Below are 20,627 nucleotides of genomic sequence, written 5' to 3'. Positions count from 1 at the left end.
TACCTGTTAGCAATGCACCCGGTATCTTTTCTCTCCCAATTAGTTCTCTTAAGAACGCCACCATATTTTTGTCTCAATATCATGAGTAACCATAATTTATGTCCATCTCAATACATACCTAGTAGTACCAGAACATAGGTCATGCCACCCTTTGAATGCATGGGTCCCAAAATATCCAGGGCTACTTCTTCCCATGGACCATTAGGTAACTTCCTCACTCCAATGGGTTGAACCCTAGATTTAAGTGTCTTATCACTCACCATACACTGTACACAATCCCTCACCTGTCTTTCTACTCTACCTAGACATCCATTCCTGTCCACCAATACACCATCCTCAAATGCTCCTTTGTCTTTGAAATTCCAGAGTGACCTTCATGCGTCATCTTCACTTGTACTCCCATCAGAGATTCAGGAGGAACTAATCTTGTTCCTCTAAATAATAATCCCTGTCTCTCAAACAATTCATCTCTCACATTCCAGAATTTCTCACACCCCTCTTTATCACTACCCTTCTTACACCAACCAGCTCTCAAATTCTTGACGATTTCTTGTAATACCTCGTCTGTCTCAGTTGTTGTCCTCCACTGTTCTGAAATAGCCACATTGTCAATCACACACACATAGGTACTCTCTCCTATCACTTCTTCCGCCAATGTTTCATCCTCACCTGTACCAAATCTAGATAATGAATCTGCCACAACATTCCTTGCTTCAGGAATGTATTTTACCATAAATCTGTACTCTTGAAGTGCCACTACCCATTTGGTGATCCAGCCTGAAACTGCATCTAATGAAAGATCTCCCTTGGTGGTTTGTGATCCATCTTTATTGTGAACTCCAGGCCCTACAAAAATGTATTCATCTTCTTCACTGCACAAAATATGGTCAACTCCTCTCTCTCAATCACCGAGTTCTGCGTCTCAGCCCCTTTTAGGCCCGTGATGCAAACATGATTGTTCTTTCTTCTTTCCTTTAACCTTGCACTAATATTGCTCCAATCCCTTTACACTAACATCCATTATAAGTGTGGATTTCACATTGGGATCATAGCTTTTTAGAGTGGGAGCCATTGCTAACCTTGACTTTATCACTTTATACTCTTCCTCACATTTCTGGTCCCACAGAAATTCTGCATCCTTCTTTAGTAGTTCTCTGATCCTTCCACTCTTCATGGCAAAATCAGTCACAAACTTGTTATAATATTCACCCATACCCAAGAATGTTTGCAACTCCTCCTTGATTGTGGGTGACGCCAACTTGTTAGTAGCATCAACAAAACTATCTTTTGGCCTCATTCCTTCCGCTGTGATCACATGTCCCAGATACTCAATGTGATACTGCCTACACTTCAACTTCTCCTCTTTAATAGTGAGATTCACCTTATCCAACCTCCATAGAACCTCTCTCTCTTGCTCATCCACATCTGATCCAAAAATTAAAACCTCATCTTGATAAATTTGGACCCCCTCAAACAATCGTTAACACTTTTTCCACTTCTCTCTGAAAAACAGATGCTGCAGACACTAGTCCAAACAGCATCCTCCTATTGCAAATGCCATTCAATCCTCTGACTCATCTAACTCAATCTGGTGATCGGCTGATTCAAGGTCAATAGAGGAAAATACCTTAGCCCGACCTAACAGTGTCAACATATCTGCTATTTTTGGAATAGGAAATTTGTCCACCACCACACATTTATTCAATTCTCTAAGAGCCACACACAGCCTCAGTTCATCACTGCTCTTTCTTGCTGCCACCACCAGAGACAACCACTCTGTCTCCCCCACTTCTTCAATTACACCGTCACCCTCCGGTTTGGCCAACTTCCTTTCCATATCTGCTCTTACTGGAAACTGTATATTCCACACTTTACCACGTACAGGTTGGGCACCTTTTTCCATCTTAATCCTATGCACATATCCTTTCAAACATCCTAGTTCTTTTCTGAACACTGACGGAAACTCCTTCAACATTTCCCATCTGAATTTTTCACCGGCTGATTCATCCTCCACCAATAAAATCTGTTGGCCCAAATCTCTCACAATTACAGGGGAATCACTGTTGGGATCAAGCATTACTCCTAGATCTTTTTAATGGAAACTACTCAGAATGCTGTCCCCTGTTGATGACACATAGATCTTACCCAACACGTACCTTCCTTTATATTCAACCAAACCCATAAAAACCCTTCCAGTTTTTTTGGTTCCCTCCATAAGCATACGAAAACATTGGCGTTCTGTAATTTCACTTTCTTTTGAAGTTTTTTACTAACACATTTTTTGGAGATCAATGTTATTTTTGCACCTGAATCAAACATTACCCTTGTGGTTTCACCTTCCACTTGTATTTCATCCATAAGACTCCTTTTCTTCCCATCCTTTACTTGTAATATAATTTGTCCACATTCAATCTCATTATCAGTTTGCTTGTGTCTTACATCAATCAATCAATCAATCATAGTATTTATAAAGCGCGCTATGTACCCGTTAGGGTTTCGAGGCGCTGAGGTGGGGGGGGGGTGGAGAGGCTGTTTAGCGGTCGAAGAGCCAGGTCTTGAGGAGCTTCGGGGATGCCCGGAAGCATTCAGTGGAGGGCCCGCGGTTGAGGGCGCGGAGCTCTTCGGCCGAGAAGTGGGCGCGGGAGGCGCGAGGACCAGGGGGGGTGGCGCTGGGCGCGGTACAGGCGCGGACGGGCGCAGACGGGCGCAGATGGGCTTGCCTCTGGCGCGCCTCCGGCGCGCCAGCGGCGCGGACGCGCAGCGCCAGCCATTAAGAAGGGAGGGGGGAGGGAGGAGCAGCTGGGAGGCGGGAGGCGGGAGGGAGCGGCAAATGGGGGCGCGAGGGGGGCGGGGCCGCAGGGAAGCAGCGGCTGGGGTCGAGGAGCGCACAAGGGGCGAAAGGCACTGAAATCGGGCAAAAACAGTCACAAATGCAGGAAAAAACACAATATGGACACAATACTGGGATTAAATACGATCGGGGAGACAGCAATCAGGGGGGCACGATGGGGCAAAAAGCGCCGGCGGCGAGGCGCAGAAAAGCGGAAAAAAGCTGAAAAACAAACTTACGGGACGGCGGAAGCGGCACTCGGGTCAAGTGAGCCCACTAGCCACCAGGGATGAGGCGCAGGAGGATGCCTGCGGGTGGAGGAGGGCCTCGAACACGCAGACGGCAGCGTGGTCGTGGGGCAGAGGCAGAAGGCAGCAGGTTGGTGCTGCGGTCGTGAGGGGCGAGTTCAGGACCTGAACCAGGTCCGAACTCGCTCACTGGCGACGCGCAGCGCCAGCCATTAAGAAGGGAGGGGGGAGGGAGGAGCAGCTGGGAGGCGGGAGGCGGGAGGGAGCGGCAAATGGGGGCGCGAGGGGGGCGGGCCGCAGGGAAGCAGCGGCTGGGGTCGAGGAGCGCACAAGGGGCGAAAGGCACAGAAATCGGGCAAAAACAGTCACAAATGCAGGAAAAAACACAATATGGACACAGTACTGGGATTAAATACGATCGGGGAGACAGCAATCAGGGGGGCACAATGGGGCAAAAAGCGCCGGCGGCGAGGCGCAGAAAAGCGGAAAAAAGCTGAAAAACAAACTTACGGGACGGCGGAAGCGGCACTCGGGTCAAGTGAGCCCACTAGCCACCAGGGATGAGGCGCAGGAGGATGCCTGCGGGTGGAGGAGGGCCTCGAACACGCAGACGGCAGCGTGGTCGTGGGGCAGAGGCAGAAGGCAGCAGGTTGGTGCTGCGGTCGTGAGGGGCGAGTTCAGGACCTGCCTATCAACTTCTTTGATGTTTCCTTTATCCTTTTTGCTTTCACTCTCACTCTGAAAGTGACCTTTCTTTCCACAATTTCTACACACTGCTTTAATCGCTGGGAAAACGTTAAAGGACTTTTGCCTCCACAAATAAAACATTTTCTTTCTACTTCAGGCTTTCTTTCTCATACATTGTACTTTTCACCAACTGTCTTACTTTCTTGTACATTGCATTTTTTCTTTACTACATTTACTTCTTGTCCCGAATCCTTCTTGATAACATCCAAGCACTTCATGGACAGCTCCATTCTTTTAGCTATTACCAGCATCTCCTCTAGTGTGATATCATCTTCCAACCATAGTTCATGTCTCACTTTGTCTATATTGCAGCCAAGCATGAACTGATCTCTTATCCTTTCTTCAGCAGTTCCTAAAAATTTGCAAGTAGAGGCAAGCTTCCTTAAATCTGTGATGTAATCTTCAACAGATTCCCCACTTCTTTGTACTCTTCTACCAAAATGGTATCTCTATAGAACGGTACTGGCCTTGGACAAATAATGAATGTCCAGTTTAACACACAATTCGTACTCATTCAAACTCAAAGCATCACTATCAGCAACTTAAGGAAGATGATTGAAAACCTCTTGCCCTTGAGGCCCCAAACAATGTAGTACTAAAGCTGTTTTACGCTCCAAATTTAATGAGGTACCACATACTCTTGCATACCTCTCAAACACCTTTTTCCATCTACTCCATTTTATAGTAAGTTCCCCAGCTGATGTCAAAAAAATGAGGAAGGTGTAACGTTCTGCATCATCAAATAATTTAAACCTCACACAGGACATCTTACAGGAAATATGATTAGCTCTATATGCTCTGTATAACAGAACATTATGTATTTATAAGCACAAAGTAATAGGTGTGCCTATCACCGATTAACTGCAACCAAAAGTCATCTGTCACCTGTGAGGCACTTTCGGGTGCCTACCACAGTAGTAACACAATGTCCCGTGGTGTGCCTATCACCGGAGTTCTCGCTGAAGGCACAAAAAATCACTATCAAAACTCTGCTGTGAGGCACTTTAGGGGTGCCTATCACCATCATAACACAATTTCCACTAGTGTGCCTATCACCAGAATTCTCCTTAAGGGCACAAAAATGGTTAATTGGTCCTGCTGAAATGTGCCTCTGTGGTATGCCTATCACTGGAGCTCTCCTTGAAGGCACACAGATCTATTGTTAGAACTCTCTTTCCAAAGCTCCTACAACATTGTGAAGTGTATGTTTCCCTTTATTTTCCTTCCCAAATTCCAATGTGGTAGAAGCAATGTATGTTACATGTAATGTTTGTTTCTAGGGTGAATTCTGCTTGTCACCCTTGAATCGCAAGCAAAATGATGCCGCACCTGAAATATGCGAGGCTACAGATAGAAGCAGCATGAGAAGAGGACATGAAGACGTGAATATTGAGTCAGCAGCTACTGAACTGAGAAGCACGATGCAGGCCCATGCTAAATCAAGCACAGGAGACTGTTTACTCAGGAGCACAACGGGTAAAGCAAGCACACACCAAGGGCTTGTGATGAGAACCGTTCACTCAGCAGCATGAGTAATGTATTTTGATCATGAAGCTATTTTTCTGAAAGCTTCAGCTTATGAGTTCTGTAAATATTTTCATCTCAAATACACACTCTCAATTTCCATACTGTAGGACGTTGGCTCTGTATATACTATTTCAAAGTAAGAAATAGTGTGCAGAGTCCAAGGGTTCCCCTTAGAGGTAAGATAGTGGCAAAAGTAGATAATTCTAATGCTCTATTTTGTGGTAGTGTGGTCGAGCAGTAGGCTTATCAGAGGGTAGTGTTAAGTATTTGTTGTACACAAACAGGCAATAAATGAGGAACACACACTCAAAGACTTACTCCAGGCCAATAGAATTTTATGTTGAAAAATATATTTTCTTAGTGTATTTTAATAACCACAGGTTCAAGATTTACAGTTAATCCTTTAAATGTAAGGTACTTCACTTAGATACCTTAGGAACTTTGAATGAAAACAATATAATGTACAGTCTTTGTAAAAATGGCAATAAGCTATTTTCAAAGTGGACACAGTGCAAAAATCAACATTTCCTGGGGGAGGTAAGTAAAGGTTAGATTAGGAGGTAAGTAAAACACTTACAAGTCTCAGTCCTGGGGCATAGGCAGCCCACCGTTGGGGGATCAAGGCAACCCCAAAGTTACCACACAGCAGCTCAGGGCCGGTCAGGTACAGAGGTCAAAGAGGTGCCCAAAACACATAGGCGCCTATGGAGAACAGGGGTGCTCCAGTTCCAGTCTGCCAGCAGGTAAGTACCTGCATCCTCTGGGGGCAGACCAGGGGGGTTTTGTAGAGCACGCAAAACACACCCTCAACGGCACAGGGGCGGCCGGGTGCAGTGTGCAAAGTAGGCGTCGGGTCTTGTATAGGTTTCAATGGAGGGACCCGGGGGTCACGCTAGCAGTGCAGGCAGGCACGGGGGTCTTCTCGGGACAGCCACCACCTGGGCAAGGCAGAGGGGTCACTCCTGCATCGAAGTTCAGTTCCTTCAGGTCCTGGAGGCTGCGGGTGCAGTGTTGGTTCCAGGCGTCGGGTCCCATGTTACAGGCAGTCGCGGTCAGGGGGAGCCTCTGGATTCTCTCTGCAGGCATCACTGTGCGGGCTCAGGGGGGTCGTCTCTGGTTACTAACAGGCTTGCTGTCGCCGGGGAGTCCTCCCTGAGGTGTTTGTTCTCTGGATCTCGAGCCGGGGGCGTCGAGTGCAGAGTGTGAAGTCTCACACTTCCGGCGGGAAACGTGCAGTCTTTGAAAGTTGCTTCTTTGTTGTAAAGAAGTATCTGGTTTTGAACAGGGCCGCTGTTCACGGGAGTTTCTTGGTCCTTTAGTCAAGGGCAGTCCTCTGAGGCTTCAGAGGTTGCTGGTCCCTGTCGGATGCCTCGCTGGTTGCAGGTTTTCGAAGTTGGAGACAAGCCGGTAGGGCTGGGGCCAAATCAGTTGTCGTCTTCCTCTTTCTCTGCAGGCTTGTAGGTCAGCAGTCCTTCTTGTTTCTTCAGGTTGCAGGAATATGATTTCCTGGGATCTGGGGAGCCCCTAAATACTGAATTTAGGGGTGTGTTTAAGTCTGGGAGGGCAGTAGCCAATGGCTACTGTCCTTGAAGGTGGCTACACCCTCTTTGTGCCTCCTCCCTGTGGGGAGGGGGACACATCCCTAATCCTATTGGGGGAATCCTCCAAACTCATGATGGAGGATTTCTCAAGGCAGGGGTCACCTCAGCTCAGGACACCTTAGGGGCTGTCCTGGCTGGTGGGTGACTCCTCCTGGTTTTTCTCATTATCTCCTCCAGCCTTGCCGCCAAAAGTGGGGGCAGTGGCTGGAGGGGCAGGCATCTCCACTAGCTGGGATGCCCTGGGGTGCTGTAACAAAAGGGGTGAGCCTTTGATGCTCACCGCCAGGTGTTACAGTTCCTGTAGAGGGAGGTGAGAAGCACCTCCACCCAGTACAGGCTTTGTTTCTGGCCACAGAGTGACAAAGGCACTCTCCCCATGTGGCCAGCAACATGTCTGGTGTGTGGCAGGCTGGCAGAAACTGGTCAGCCTACACTAGAAGTCAGGTAGGTATTCAGGGGGCATCTCTAAGATGCCCTCTGGGTGTAGGTTTCTATAAATTGCACATTGGCATCAGTGTGCATTTATTGTGCTGAGAAGTTTGATACGAAACTTCCCAGTTTTCAGTGTAGCCATTATGGAACTGTGGAGTTTGTGTTTGACAAACTCCCAGACCATATACTCTTATGGCTACCCTGCACTTACAATAGTGGACCCTGCCTTAGGGCTGTAAGGCCTGCTAGAGGGGTGACTTACCTATGCCATAGGCAGTGTGACGTTGGCATGGCACTCTGAGGGGAGCGCCATGTCGACTTAGTCATTTTCTCCCCACCAGCACACACAAGCTGTGAGGCAGTGTGCATGTGCTGAGTGAGGGGTCCCCAGGGTGGCATAAGACATGCTGCAGCCCTTCTGGCATCAGGGCCCTTGGTACCAGGGGTACCAGTTACAAGGGACTTACCTGAGTGCCAGGGTTGTGCCAATTGTGGAGACAAAGGTACAGTTTAGGGAAAGAACACTGGTGCTGGGGCCGGGTTAGCAGGGTCCCAGCACACTTTCAAATCATAACTTAGCATCAGCAAAGGCAAAAAGTTAGGGGGTAACCATGCCAAGGAGGCATTTCCTTACACATACACATATAATAATTCAACAAAGCAAAAGCTTCTACTTGTGCAGCACAATGAAGAGCTACTTGCAGGTAGGTTAAAGCTACTGGTAGCGCACAAGCTACTCGTTGGAGATCTACGGGGTGAGAATGAGGTATCAGATTCTCATGAACCTGTCCAGAGATGCTCCATAATGTTAAGAATGAAACAACACTGTTGGGCTGGTATGTAAATTCAATACTGAAATCCAGGCTTAGACCTTCAAAAGGTGGTACTCTCTTGGAGAGAGAGCATGCCAGTTGTTCATCCTCACTTCCAAACTTATTCAACATCTTTAAAAAGTATGCCAGACAGGGTATACTAGAAGGGTCTTAACTAAAAGTTCTGAGCACCTGGAGTTTGCTAAAGTTTGAAACACAGGCCATGATATTGTAAAACAACGCTGACAGATGTACCTTGGCTGTAGCATGGGCACGTATCTCTGCACTGCCAGAGACATCCAGGGTATCATACAGCTGCTCATAAACCTGCAAATATAAAACCACTGAGTGAGAATGGGAAAGAAATGATCACAGACACAGAAGCATCATTTAAGGAGAAAATAGAAGGGTGTTATCAATCACTTGTTGACCATGACAGAGCCAGGATCAGACAGTTTGCCAATAGTAACTCTGGCACCACCCGGTTTACCCTCTCACCAATCCTAAACAGACTGATGGAACCCCAATCAAACCCAGCACCAACCTCAATCTCACTGGGCAAAACTCAACCTATTACTGTACCGTCAACCTAACCTGATATCTGCCACCGCATCGGACCAGGGATTCTCAAACCTAGGTTGCACTGCTACATTGAACAATGTTGCACTCAACTTAATACAAGACTAAAGCCAACTAGACACCTCACCTCCCCCAGCAATGCCCCGAAAAAAGTGGCAACACTCCAGCTTAACTTGCTGATTTACATAGTCTATTTCAGGTCCACCTTAACCTAGTATGACAATATTCTAACCCAATTTGAATGCATCCCAACTAATTACGATAATGCCCCAATTTAACCGACAGATACCACAATCTATACTAGAATAATTTGGCCTAATTTGGCCTAGCCAGCCTAACCTGGAAACCTAATCTGAACCAGTACCACCGATTCTAACTCAGTCACAAATCCTTAACTTGAGCAAAATTAATCTTTTCTCTGAGGTTTATCAGGTTTGGGAGGGGGAAAAAAAACATGCCTGGCTGATGACTGATATATTTGTACGTGGTCAGGTTCAGAAATACTCAAGCTTTCTGCTAACTTACAAAAAATATATAACTTTATAAGGCATCTATTCTTGTTATTCCCACAACTGGATGTTAGATCAAGCTGGAAGGAAGTTGCTGGCAAAATAAGCTGCAGCATTTTTGTGCCCACTGACCACTGTCTATGCAACTGCCAAGGTGTAGAGTATAGATATGGGAAGCACTTTGAAACCTCTTATTAATCGTATGGGAGCAACACAGTTTTAGCATGCCTGACCAGTGGCAATCCCCATTTGGCCAGTCACTTTATTTTAAAATTTATGGATAAAACACTGAAATATTTCCAATAACATGGTCATTAATTTTACCATTTACCAACCTGGCTATTTTTTAAAAAAAATCTGTCACTATTGATTGCATTATCTAATTGAAGACGCTGACTGCTGACATAACCTTATTTACTATTTTTATTAATGTATTTTTTGCCGCATAACTAACATTTTTTATTTTTTTTCCTCATGCCACGGGTCAACATATGTGTGGATTGCCTTTAGGATTTTTGCAGAGGTTTTAATTAATCAAGAAATAAAGTTATTAACTCATTTAACTTGTTTCTCTAAAAATGTACTAGGTGCCACATCACCTTAATGGGACCCACTGTAACCACCCTATCTGCCACCTCAATCCAACTGAGACACTGCAACCCTACGTAGATCAAGCCAACATAACCCATCATTACCAAGTTTAGCCCAAAGACTTTACTAGGTACCACATTAACTTACTAGAACCCACGGTAGCTACCCCAGTCGCCACCTCAATCCAACTGAGGCACTGCAACCTAACCTAATCCAGCATTAGCCAGTTTAGCCCCGCCATCCCATTCTAACTTGATGGCGAAGTATGAATAACTGTCCTCAGACGATTCGGTGATGAAAAATAACACAGCGGTCAACAGTAGCACAGAGAAAAGGAAGATATACACAGATGCTAATTGTATAGTGAAAATGAACAACCGGTCAAAAAGAACAGTGAAAAGATACAGAGAAGACAAAGTAAGGGGTGCTTTGGTATCCAGGCATGAGGTCCAAGTCTGGAGGTTTACGTTGGAGTGGGATGTAGACAAAGGTAATAGTAGGGTTTATGAAAATGTTTTTTTTACATAAAGCATACAAAGAGGGCTACTGTGGAGTAGAAGGAATGAGGCGGAGTTTGTTGGTCATCTGACCTCCCTTATAGCTGAGCAGAACTTGCTCTGCAGGACTCGCTGAAGAGCTTGCAGTTTTTGGGGGGGCACCTCTCCGCTCCGCTGCAGTCGTTCCAGCAGATCTATGGCTCGGGCAACATCTAGCAATGAAAAGGAGAACGTGAATAGTAAACATATAGATAGGTACTCCTCTTAGCCCAATATCATCGGACACTCCTTGGACCCCACATGTTATTCAATATGGCATGCATCTTAAAATTTGCAGAGTAAATCCCATCATGCTTTATACTGTGCAACGTTCTCCTTCATACGTGATAACACCCTTGCTACATTTTTTGGCATTATCATGACCCCTGCCTCAGAGAAAGTCCCATGAAATGGAGATGCCGCCCAACAATGCAGGATACATCCCTCTGTATTCTACCACATGTGCCCTTTATGTAGGTTAAGCATCCCCCTCTGTATTTTGTGCACCTGCTGAGAGATTCCTGCCATCTGAGGCTCCTTGGGCTGCAAGATGCAGTAGCTTACTCTGTGTCCAATGAAAGTCACAGTTGTGTGTTGAATTCCCATAGATTATGCTTTCACCGGCCTTACGTGAGTCTGTTGTCTGCCTGGTGTGAGGTACAGAAGGTGGTCCAGGGATAAACAGGAGGTCAATATGGAGGTTGGTAGTGTAATCAACAATATCTCCAACTAAATGTTAATTAGGGGAATAGGATAATCTAAATCTCATGAGGAAAATAGTGACAGAGGTAACTTGCCTCAGACGAATCAGGTTTTCCATCAACCCAGGATGTTGTCCTCCATATTGGGAGTCCTGGTGTGTGGACAATCATCTATGGTAGGCTTGAGCATCTTTAAGCTGTGGGGGGTGATTCCAGTGGGGTTGGCAGGAAGGAAATGGTACCTTGTCAATAAAATGCTATACAAACTTGATCTGTGTATATAAGAGGTGCTGAAAACACTTCAAAGGCATCTATGACATGTTGCTGGAAGATGCAGCCTAGCAGCTAGGTTGTTGACTTTGAAGCTGGAAATTGGAGTTGTAATTGCCTCTTTGACATGTTACCAATCACTTGTGGCCGTTCACACAGTAGTAAATCTGCACCCCTTAAAGTACTCCCACTATTTACTATTTCTTGGACTTCCAAATATTCCAAGTAGCTCATATGGAAAGCTGTCGCAAATTCCAGGAATACTACTTGGCTTGTCATATAACAAGCTCCCTGGACTCCGATTTCCCAAGGCGTGATTTTTCATAGCATAGATTTAAGCAATGGGAATGGTGCACATTTATTTATCTTGATGGTGAAGTCAATTTTCCCAGTGGAGAAACGTGTTCCCTACATCTCCAAGGCTTGAAATGATCTGTTCCTCTTCCCATTCTGGAAAGAGAGTTACTTCCGTCCTTTGATGACTGGGTGGGCTTCTGGGTGGTCAAAATATTACAAGTCTAACTACATCTTGTTCTCCCCACTTCCTACTTCTTGCATGGGAGCTACTACTGCAGACCTCTTAGTTATAGTAATCATAAATTAGGGCATTTTCAGTCATTGATCAATGTTTATGGTCAAAAGTGCCTTTGTACATTGTCTCATTGTGTGTTTCTCACCAAAACATATGTCCATCTGTCTAACTATCGTATGTTAAATTTACTGTGCCTAAATAATATAAAAATGTGTAAAAAAACACTTGATGTACACGATTCCAAGTCATCTTCCCAACCCCTGATATGCAGCCGTCCAGTGATCCCAAGTCAGGTTAGTGCTATAGGATAACCAATACTTACCTAGAAGGTGCATGTGTTCATCAAGAAGCTATGCCTAAGACATCAACCAGGCAGAGATATAGTTGACCCTCATTTGCAGTATCCATTCCTCAAATACTAGCTGAGTGTTAACTAACTGTTTATCCTCAGGCTTGGTGTACTTGCTAGGCTCGCTTACAATCTGGAATGCTTCTTTTTTTCATACGTGCACAGGCAGTTACAAAGCAACAGAGCTCTGCACAAGGCTGAGTTATAGACTAGGTAGATTAGATAGAGCATCAGGGCAGGGGATACAGCTGGTTACAGTGGGCAGGGTGAATTTACTGGGATGGGGCTTACATAGAGGGTCATTGCATCAGGGGGTGGCATAGATGCAGATATGAAATGGGGAGGAGTGGGGCAACTGTACATTTCTACATGCCATATGTGAATAAACCTGTAATTGTATGTCATCAGACTGCATTCTAACGATTACTTTTAAAATTCAAAGTCAAGAAAGCCCTTTTGGGAGACTGAGAAAAGCAGACTAAGCTTTCTAAAATGTACTCGTGCATTATTTAGTCAGGGACGTGCTTAGCGTTGGTTTGAGAAGAACAGTCACTAGATCTTCCACAGTGTGTGGACAAAGGCTCGTAAAAACATGAATGTCATAATTCCACATGCCTGTATCATACACCCCTCGTCTATACTCTGGAGAAGATTCCCCAGGGGCGGTGAGTCACCAAAATGCCAAGGGTGGCAAAGTGACATCACATAACCGCCCATTGACTGAAGGACATCATAAGAAGTAGCCTCATATGATCTTTGACTCTGCATCTTCCTAGGAAGTGATGTCACATGATATAAATCCTGACGGCACCACAGTAACTAATATTGCTAAAGTTAAGAGGCTCTTAAGCACACAATTACAGAAATATATAATTTACTAGCATAGATAAATTAATTTTATATATCACTTACATTTAAATATGGCGCTGACAGGCTAGGGGCATTACACATTTCTCTTTGTATTTTGTGCACAATTGTGTGATGACTGGAAGAGGAGAATAAAGTACCATAAAAACAACACTGAGAAGGCAAATTCTTTGTATCACTGTCATGGTGTAATGGTTGTCCTGGTGTATAACGAAGCATAAAATGGACTAGTAAATTACAAGAAGACAAACAAAAATATTTTTTTTTAAACGACGGTGATTTTGCCCACCTGTATTACTTGATGCAGACCATATACGGAGTGTGAACTATGTTATTAACTTAAAGTATTCCTTAGCATTGTTAATCACTCAGTCAAAGCACAAAGGTAGGTTTGTGTTCCATGTGTTCACAGTACAAAAAAAACACCCTGCTTAAAAGTATATTGTTATTTCATTTTTAAATGTTATTTAGGAGAGCATACATTGTTTAGAGAACAAAGACTTTAAAGCCTCAGGCCACAATCAGAGCTGCAGAAAATAAGCAGTGCACATCACAGCACTGTTTACTTTCTGCCTTGCGTTGCTTTTGCCACCACTGAAGCCTCGTTTTGCAAGAGGCAGGCCTGGAGTCACAGCTGCGACCCCTGGCAACCCTTAATTGAGGTCCATGTATTGCCCTGACATGAGATTTTCTTTCAAGCTGCAAACCTAATCTTCTTTCTCCCGAAATATCCATGACGCCTGGAAAAACTCCACCTGTGCAACCCATGAGATGTTCCGGTAGACTACAGGAAACATCTCAACTCATGTTTGCAACTTGGGTGGACACAAAACTGGCCCCGGTATTCCTGAAATATCCTTTTGCAGGCTAGGGAGGGAAACAGGCCAAATCCCTGCTCTTATGTGCAAGTTTCCTTGTCCAATGTATTCATGAGATGTCCCTGTAGCCTGAAGGTATACTGCTTCGCCTTGAATTTGGGGTTATTGTATCCTGGGAGAAAGCAAACAAACTACTGCTTTAGCATATGGAAAACCACCCCACCCAGTGAATTTATAAGATGCCCCAGCAGCCAGTGAGAAACAGATTCCCCTGCACTTCTGATGTATTTCTGCAGCCCAGGGGGACATAAACATATCCTACTGTTCTTTAGGTCAAGCGTGCAAGTGCTCTGACGTGTTGTAATCTATCTGTGGGCTTTTAACCACACCCACTGAACGCCCATCACTAACACTTGTTCATGGGCTTGCCTTTCAAAAATCCTTTGTTATCACTGGTAATAAATGCTTTACGTTTGTCCCTCCTTGGGGGGGGGGGCTTGTTACCACCTTGGCCTTCGACCCTGTTACATGGATAATTGCACGTTTGCCGAAATGTTTGACTGCGAGTTGACTTATTTTTCCTTTGTGTCTCTCCTTCGCGCTCTCGCTCATTGCAGCTGAGGCGCTTTGAATTGGCTTGCTTATGTCAACTGTTTTACCTTTCATTTTCAATTTATGTGGCAAGAAAAGTCAGGTTAGGAATTTACAACACCAATAGCTCTAACTCGAGCAAATATGAGACCCATTGCATTGCAAATGCTTGTTTACAGTCGGAGAAACAGGGCCACCACCCTGCTCTCTTCATGCTGTGAACATTGAACTTTTCTGAGTTGAAGTATACAGAGTCAATTCCTAGACAAGCACAGCCAAGCTGCTTAAAGGCTTATTATTTAGTTTAGCATTGTATTAATGTTTATTATAGCACTTTCATATCTCTTAGCGAGGTCCCCGTATGATCTCCAAATAGCCAAGCAGTTAGAAAGATTTTCTTCCTGGGTATGGATTGGAGGAAACAGTGTCATCTATTAGTGCTCAGTTTTGGTGTCATGGCTGAAGCCTGTGTAGTGTGCTCCAGACTTGGTACACCAGCATGAAGCAAAATGCAACAGGAGTGTGAGTGGTAGATTCACAGGCAACCTATACATACCTGTATGATTTTAGTCCACTGTGTCCAGGTTTTGGGAACAAGAATGTATTTAATGATATTCTGAATTCAAGGTGGCTTTTGATGATCCTTATTCTCTGTTGGTGGGGGTTCGAGGCTAGCATGTCTGGAGAGTGAAAGAGCTCCAACAATAGAGGTTTTGGTGGGATTCCACCCAAACGTGAAAGCCCAACCATTTAAGGCACTATTATGGCATGGAAAAGACTATATACATGGTCCAACCAGGAGCAAAAGGAGCCCAAACCCTTAGTGGCAGTCTTAACCCACCGGCAAAGCACTATGAGGAGTCCACACTGGAAACTGAACATCAATCCCCTGGAGAAACTGTATTTACTGTGAGCCACCAGTGATATGACTGCCCAGGAATAAAGGAGACCAAAAATAAGTAAGAGTAAAAGACTAAGTGGAGGCCATCTGGGCATAATGGAGGCCCTAATCACTTCAGCCGTTGTCAAGCCACCAGTAAAACTGTTATATAAAATCCGATCCCTGCAGACATTCTTAAGCCACCAATATAACAATACATGGAGACCACCCCAGATCAATTGAGTGTCAAATCTCTGTTAAGCTACCAGTTATCCAGGAGTGCAAGAGTGACAATCACAAGTGCCATTTGTAAACCATGAGTAATATTTTAAGGGCCAACGTAGTCTAGCCAACAATGGATTTTTCATTTTGCTGTTTGCGAGGACATCTGTGGAAAGAAGTTGACAGATTAAGAGGATATGAGGGGTAAAGAGAGAAGGGCAGTGGTCTGGGTAAAACAGGGAGGACACAATGGGAAGATGTCCCTACGTGTCTTTTATTTACCTCGACGCCTGGGCTGGCCCTCGGCAGGTGAGATAATCTATGGCAGGTGTAATGGATTCCTTCATGGAGATCTTTAGTCACATGACCTGACCAAGTCTACCCTTGTAGCTTGTACTATGCATGGGGAGACGTGGATCACCACTTATGGCCAACTTGAGTCTGGCAGGAGATAGAAGAAGGACCTAGGCAGCTCAGATAAGAAAAACTCATTTGCAATAGACATACTTTCTACATTCAGTCAAATCGTTTTTTTCATTCTCGTACTAAACCTGTTGAGATCTTGTATTCCTGCATTACACTCCACCTGGAGCTAAATTAATTACCTAATATTATTGCATAGTATTGTTGCCACTTCTCTCAGTATTTCCTTTCGAGTGATATAAACTATTTAATGTGATCTATTTTGACATTTTCCTAATATTTTGATTGTGTAGTCTTTTTTAAAGAAAGTAAAGTGAAATGGCCTTGTAGCCCAACGTAACGGGCTATACCAGACATGGAAAGCCCTTTCTTGGCGAGGACTTTTAATAAGGGGGCGGGCCTTTAATGGCCTGTAAAGCCCAGCTACAGTGGGCAATAAGGCTTTTAGAATATTCTGCCACTAGAGGGCAAAATGTTACAATAAATAAAACAGAGGCCTCACAGAGCCAGAGGGGATTGAAATCCCCTCAAGCTCTGTGAGGGTTTTGCTCAAGGCTGTTGCTGTGAGACAAACACTGGAATGTTGGAGCTCTGGGCTTTTACCAGCCATTAGAAGCCCAGAGCACTCCGTCTTCCATGGAGCTCCCAACATTCCAATGTTTTAATATTTGTTATAGCCCGGTGCAAAGGAATATACCGGTTGTAAAAGGCCTTGAACCTGAGTTATAGGCCTGATCCACAGGTGATTACCTATAACAAGGGAGAAGGCCTTTAACAATTGGTATAGCCCGAGGCAGAAGGGTTATAAGGCTATTAGAATAGTCCACCCAATTAGGGTAAAATTTTCTGAATAAAAAAGGGAGAAACAGAAAGACAAACATTGGAATGTTGGAGCAGAAGTCCTGTACCAGCCATTGATAGCCTTGAGTCACTCCATTGCCTTCAGTGGAGCTCCCACATTATAATGTTCTAATATGTATTTGATAATGTGCTGCACAATCTACCACACTATACTCTGCAAAGATGCAGACTCATTATGTTACCAAACTGTCTGTTTCCAAGTACATGTTGGTGCTAAATATATTACAGTGTTTAGTGTTGTTTGGTTGGTGTAGTTGAGACCTTTACAAGTTGGGCTTGTGCATTGCCCAGCTTATAGTAAGCATCTGAGAAATTGAGATTATGGCATCTTTTTAGGGTCCACCCAGCAACTCACACTGACTCTTTACTCAGAACTGCCTTTTGTGTGGAGAGGTTGTTGATTTACTATATTTTTAGGTTGAGCGTGCAAGCCTAAACTTTTAACCACGCCCACCGCACGCCCATCACTATCACTCGTTCATGGGCTTGCCTTTCAAAAATCCTTTGTTAGGGGCAGCCCCTCTGCTAAGGCGGACGAGCGCCCCCCGCTGGTTTTTCCTAAAAGGAAAAATAAAATGATAATAACGTAATGTACATTATTATCATTTTACTTTTCCATGTAGGGCGGAGCAGGACTGGGCTGCAGGGAGGGGGCCCGAGGAGGGCTATGTGCACACAAAGTGCGCATGTCTTTTTGGCCGGCCGTGTTCGGACGGCCAAAAAGACATGCGCACTTTGCATGTTCTCTACCCGGTTGTATAGCACAGCCGAGTGGAGAACATGCACAGGCTCTCAGTCTGAGCAGCTAAGCAGGCCGCTCATACCAATCAGGACGCTGCTGTCAGCAGTAGTTAAAAACAGATATTGACAGCATTATCTCCAGGACTCTATGAAGATGTCCTTAAAATTAGAAGCAAAAACACACTTCATTCTCTAAACTGTGTTCACAAACCTATCCTGTAATGCAAGTCAATGAGGCAATCCCTGTAATATTTCACATTTTACTTTATGTGCATTGTATATGTGTCCCTATTTCCTAAGAGTATTTTTTCTCTTATTTGTATTCTTATTGTGATATATAAGTTTTAAATAGCACAGACAGAGTCACCTCAAGTTGCTGATGACAAGACACGACTGAGAGATCTGAAGATGAACCTGAAAACAGTGCAAGTTTCTCGTAGTACCTGTCAAAAAGGTGATCCCACTGCATGCTCATCCAATTCTTGGCCTCTCTGCAGAACCCACAGATCTCATATGTGCTAAATGTAATTATGCTATGGAAAACTGTGTGAAGGAGGTGCACAGTTGCGGAAATATGGATATCCCCAAAGGAAAAAATGCAGTGTGTGTTCGAGAGAAGAGATGGCGGAGGAGGAGTAGGCGAAAGGAAGTACATGCGTGATGCAACAGTGATGCAGTGGAAGGAGAGGAAGAGGGAGACGTGCAGCTGAATGAACTTTCCGAAAGATGTGTGGAGAAAAGGTACTCAGCACAGAGAGAAATATTATAGCGGAAAGTGATGTGAAGGGAAGAATAATATTGAATGGAAATATTTAAACTGAATAAAAATCAGTGCTAACAAGCATTGGTATCACCCATAGGCCTTGCTTGTTTTAGGTGTGTGTTTGTTGTAGTGTGAGATATTCGGAACAGAACAGATAACACTGATGCGGTACCCAAACACTGTCCAGGTGGTACACTGTGTGGAGCACATCCTCTAGTTCACGTTTTAGGTCACGCCCATAGTTACACAGCCCGAGGCTCTTGTAGACATTGCTACTTGCGCTCCTTTAGCCACGCCCCTCCATCGCCTTTTTCATTCTACTTAAAGCGCTGCGTTGAGCCCTTTGCTCTGGGGTTCCAGGTCTCCTTGTGTGGAAAATCTCTCACCCGCTGTGTGCATCCCTCCCCACCGTAGAGCACTTGAAGCAGTGGAGTACAACAACACCCCCCACTCGGTATTTTTCTCAGGATGCAGCACCTCCTGCCTCTATTACACAGACATTTACCACACGCAGTGGGCCATGAGCCTCATTCGTGTAGTGGACAGAAGCAACTTTCTACATGCTGCTTTCGTAACACCCTCGCCTCCTCCTGCAGCCACCGCATGGAACATTCTAGTTTCAGGGGCACACCTGCTAAACATTACTCACAACCGGTGCCCCCTCATAGGCCCTGCCACAGACGTATGGCGTGCCCTGTGAATGACGCCATCCACACACCTGTCCCTTGCATCCTTCCATTCAGCTGCTCAAGCTCTGGGCAGAGGCATCTCAAGAGGGGTCGGGAGAAGCGCTGCTCCCGCACATGCTCTCATCCATCCATCCATTCATTCATTCTCCCATCAGCTCTCCCCCTCCTCGACGTACACCCACACCCTACGACGCGACCGTGCACGGGCTCACCCCTTTCCAGACCCAGGGGCTCCGCCAGGGCTGCCATGTTCGTTCCAGCGGGATCACGTGCCCCGGCCGTGGATGAGAGGGAGTGCCAGGGTGAGGTGGTGTGAAGGGAGGGACGCCTGCTAGGGCGGATGGAGTGCGTGGAAAACGGAGCCAGGTGTTCCTTGAAGGGCGGTAGGGAGTTTGGACCACGCGTCGGAGCGGAGGGGGCTGTGGCTTCACTAGGGAGGGCAGATTTATGCTGGAAAAGGAAAGAGGCAGGCTTCGTTGAGGGTAAAGAGATGATGCGGAAGGGAGGGGCAGGACTAGAGGAGGGTGGAGGGCTGCTGCAGAGGGAGGCGCAGTGAGGGCGGTAGACGCACAGGGTGGAGACGCGACACGACTTGGGGTGGACAGTCTGGAGAGTGAAAGGACAGACTGCAGATGAGGGACAGTCGGTGGGGATGATGCTCAGAGCGCCGAGCTGCGTGCGAGGTGGAGAAATGCTGCAGGGATGCTGCGGGAGTGAAGGGCGGGGCAAGGTGGTGGTTGGACTTCAGGAGTGGGTACTGCGTGCAAGCCATGTGAGATAGAAGACAATCTGCTGCAGGAGATTTATTTGGGTTAGGGACAGAGGATGGAAAGTGCCGCACAAATTAGAGGCAGGGTGCAGGCTGCTGCAAGTTTGGTTTGTGTGGCACATGGTCCTTTGGGCACAGGGCCAAGGAACTGGATGTGCATGCAGCTGAGGGTGTGTGGGTGGGATGCATGTTACATCAGGACGAGGGTTCTGGGACCATCCAAACCTAAAGGAGAGAGGGGTATGGTTTAGTACAGCTATAGTAGGACCATGTAAGACTGTGCGTGCCGCTTCCGGAATGAGACATGCTGCAGAAGAGACATTTCCAGACGAGATGACCAGGTCATGGGTGTCAATTCATCAACATGCTAGGAGTAGCGGAAGTGACATCACCTACCCTTTGACCTTAATGGCATCTCAGTAAGTGACATCATATGATCCCTGAACCTGTTTTTTTAGGAAGGTATGTCACGCGACCCATACATGACAATTGAGGATTTGCGTTGGATAGTATACCAATGTAACACAAAGTTGTGCTATGCACTGCATTATATTGTATCAAGGGGGAATTATATGGGTGGTGCATGGGCATTCCCATGCTAACACCCATGGGTTTTGATGCAAATCCCTATTTACAAACATTGATAGACATGTATTTGCACAAAAATCTTACACCTTCTTGGGGCAGGTGTAACAAAGAGATTTCATTTTAATTTTTCCTGTTTTTTTCCCCAGTTTTT

General features: G+C 45.5%; 1 protein-coding gene across 1 annotated transcript in view; it reads right to left on the bottom strand.

Moving 5' to 3' along the window:
• The window catches only part of LIN7B (lin-7 homolog B, crumbs cell polarity complex component), a 60,985-nt gene extending 41,140 nt beyond the window's left edge, over window positions 1–19,845 (bottom strand). Inside the window, exons 1-3 of the mRNA XM_069200868.1 lie at window positions 19,332–19,845; window positions 10,467–10,585; window positions 8,453–8,524 (exon numbers count right to left, since the gene is read on the bottom strand). Coding sequence (XP_069056969.1) covers window positions 8,453–8,524; window positions 10,467–10,585; window positions 19,332–19,368 — 228 coding nt within the window. The 5' untranslated portion in view covers window positions 19,369–19,845. The remainder of the gene's footprint in view (window positions 1–8,452; window positions 8,525–10,466; window positions 10,586–19,331) is intronic.
• Between the last annotated feature and the right edge of the window lie 782 nt (window positions 19,846–20,627).

This window comes from Pleurodeles waltl, chromosome 7 (genome assembly GCF_031143425.1).
Source record: "Pleurodeles waltl isolate 20211129_DDA chromosome 7, aPleWal1.hap1.20221129, whole genome shotgun sequence".
In the NCBI taxonomy this organism is placed as follows: Eukaryota; Metazoa; Chordata; class Amphibia; order Caudata; family Salamandridae; genus Pleurodeles; species Pleurodeles waltl.
The sequence above is the reverse complement of the archived record's forward strand: the minus strand, read 5'-3'. Positions and strand labels throughout refer to the sequence as shown.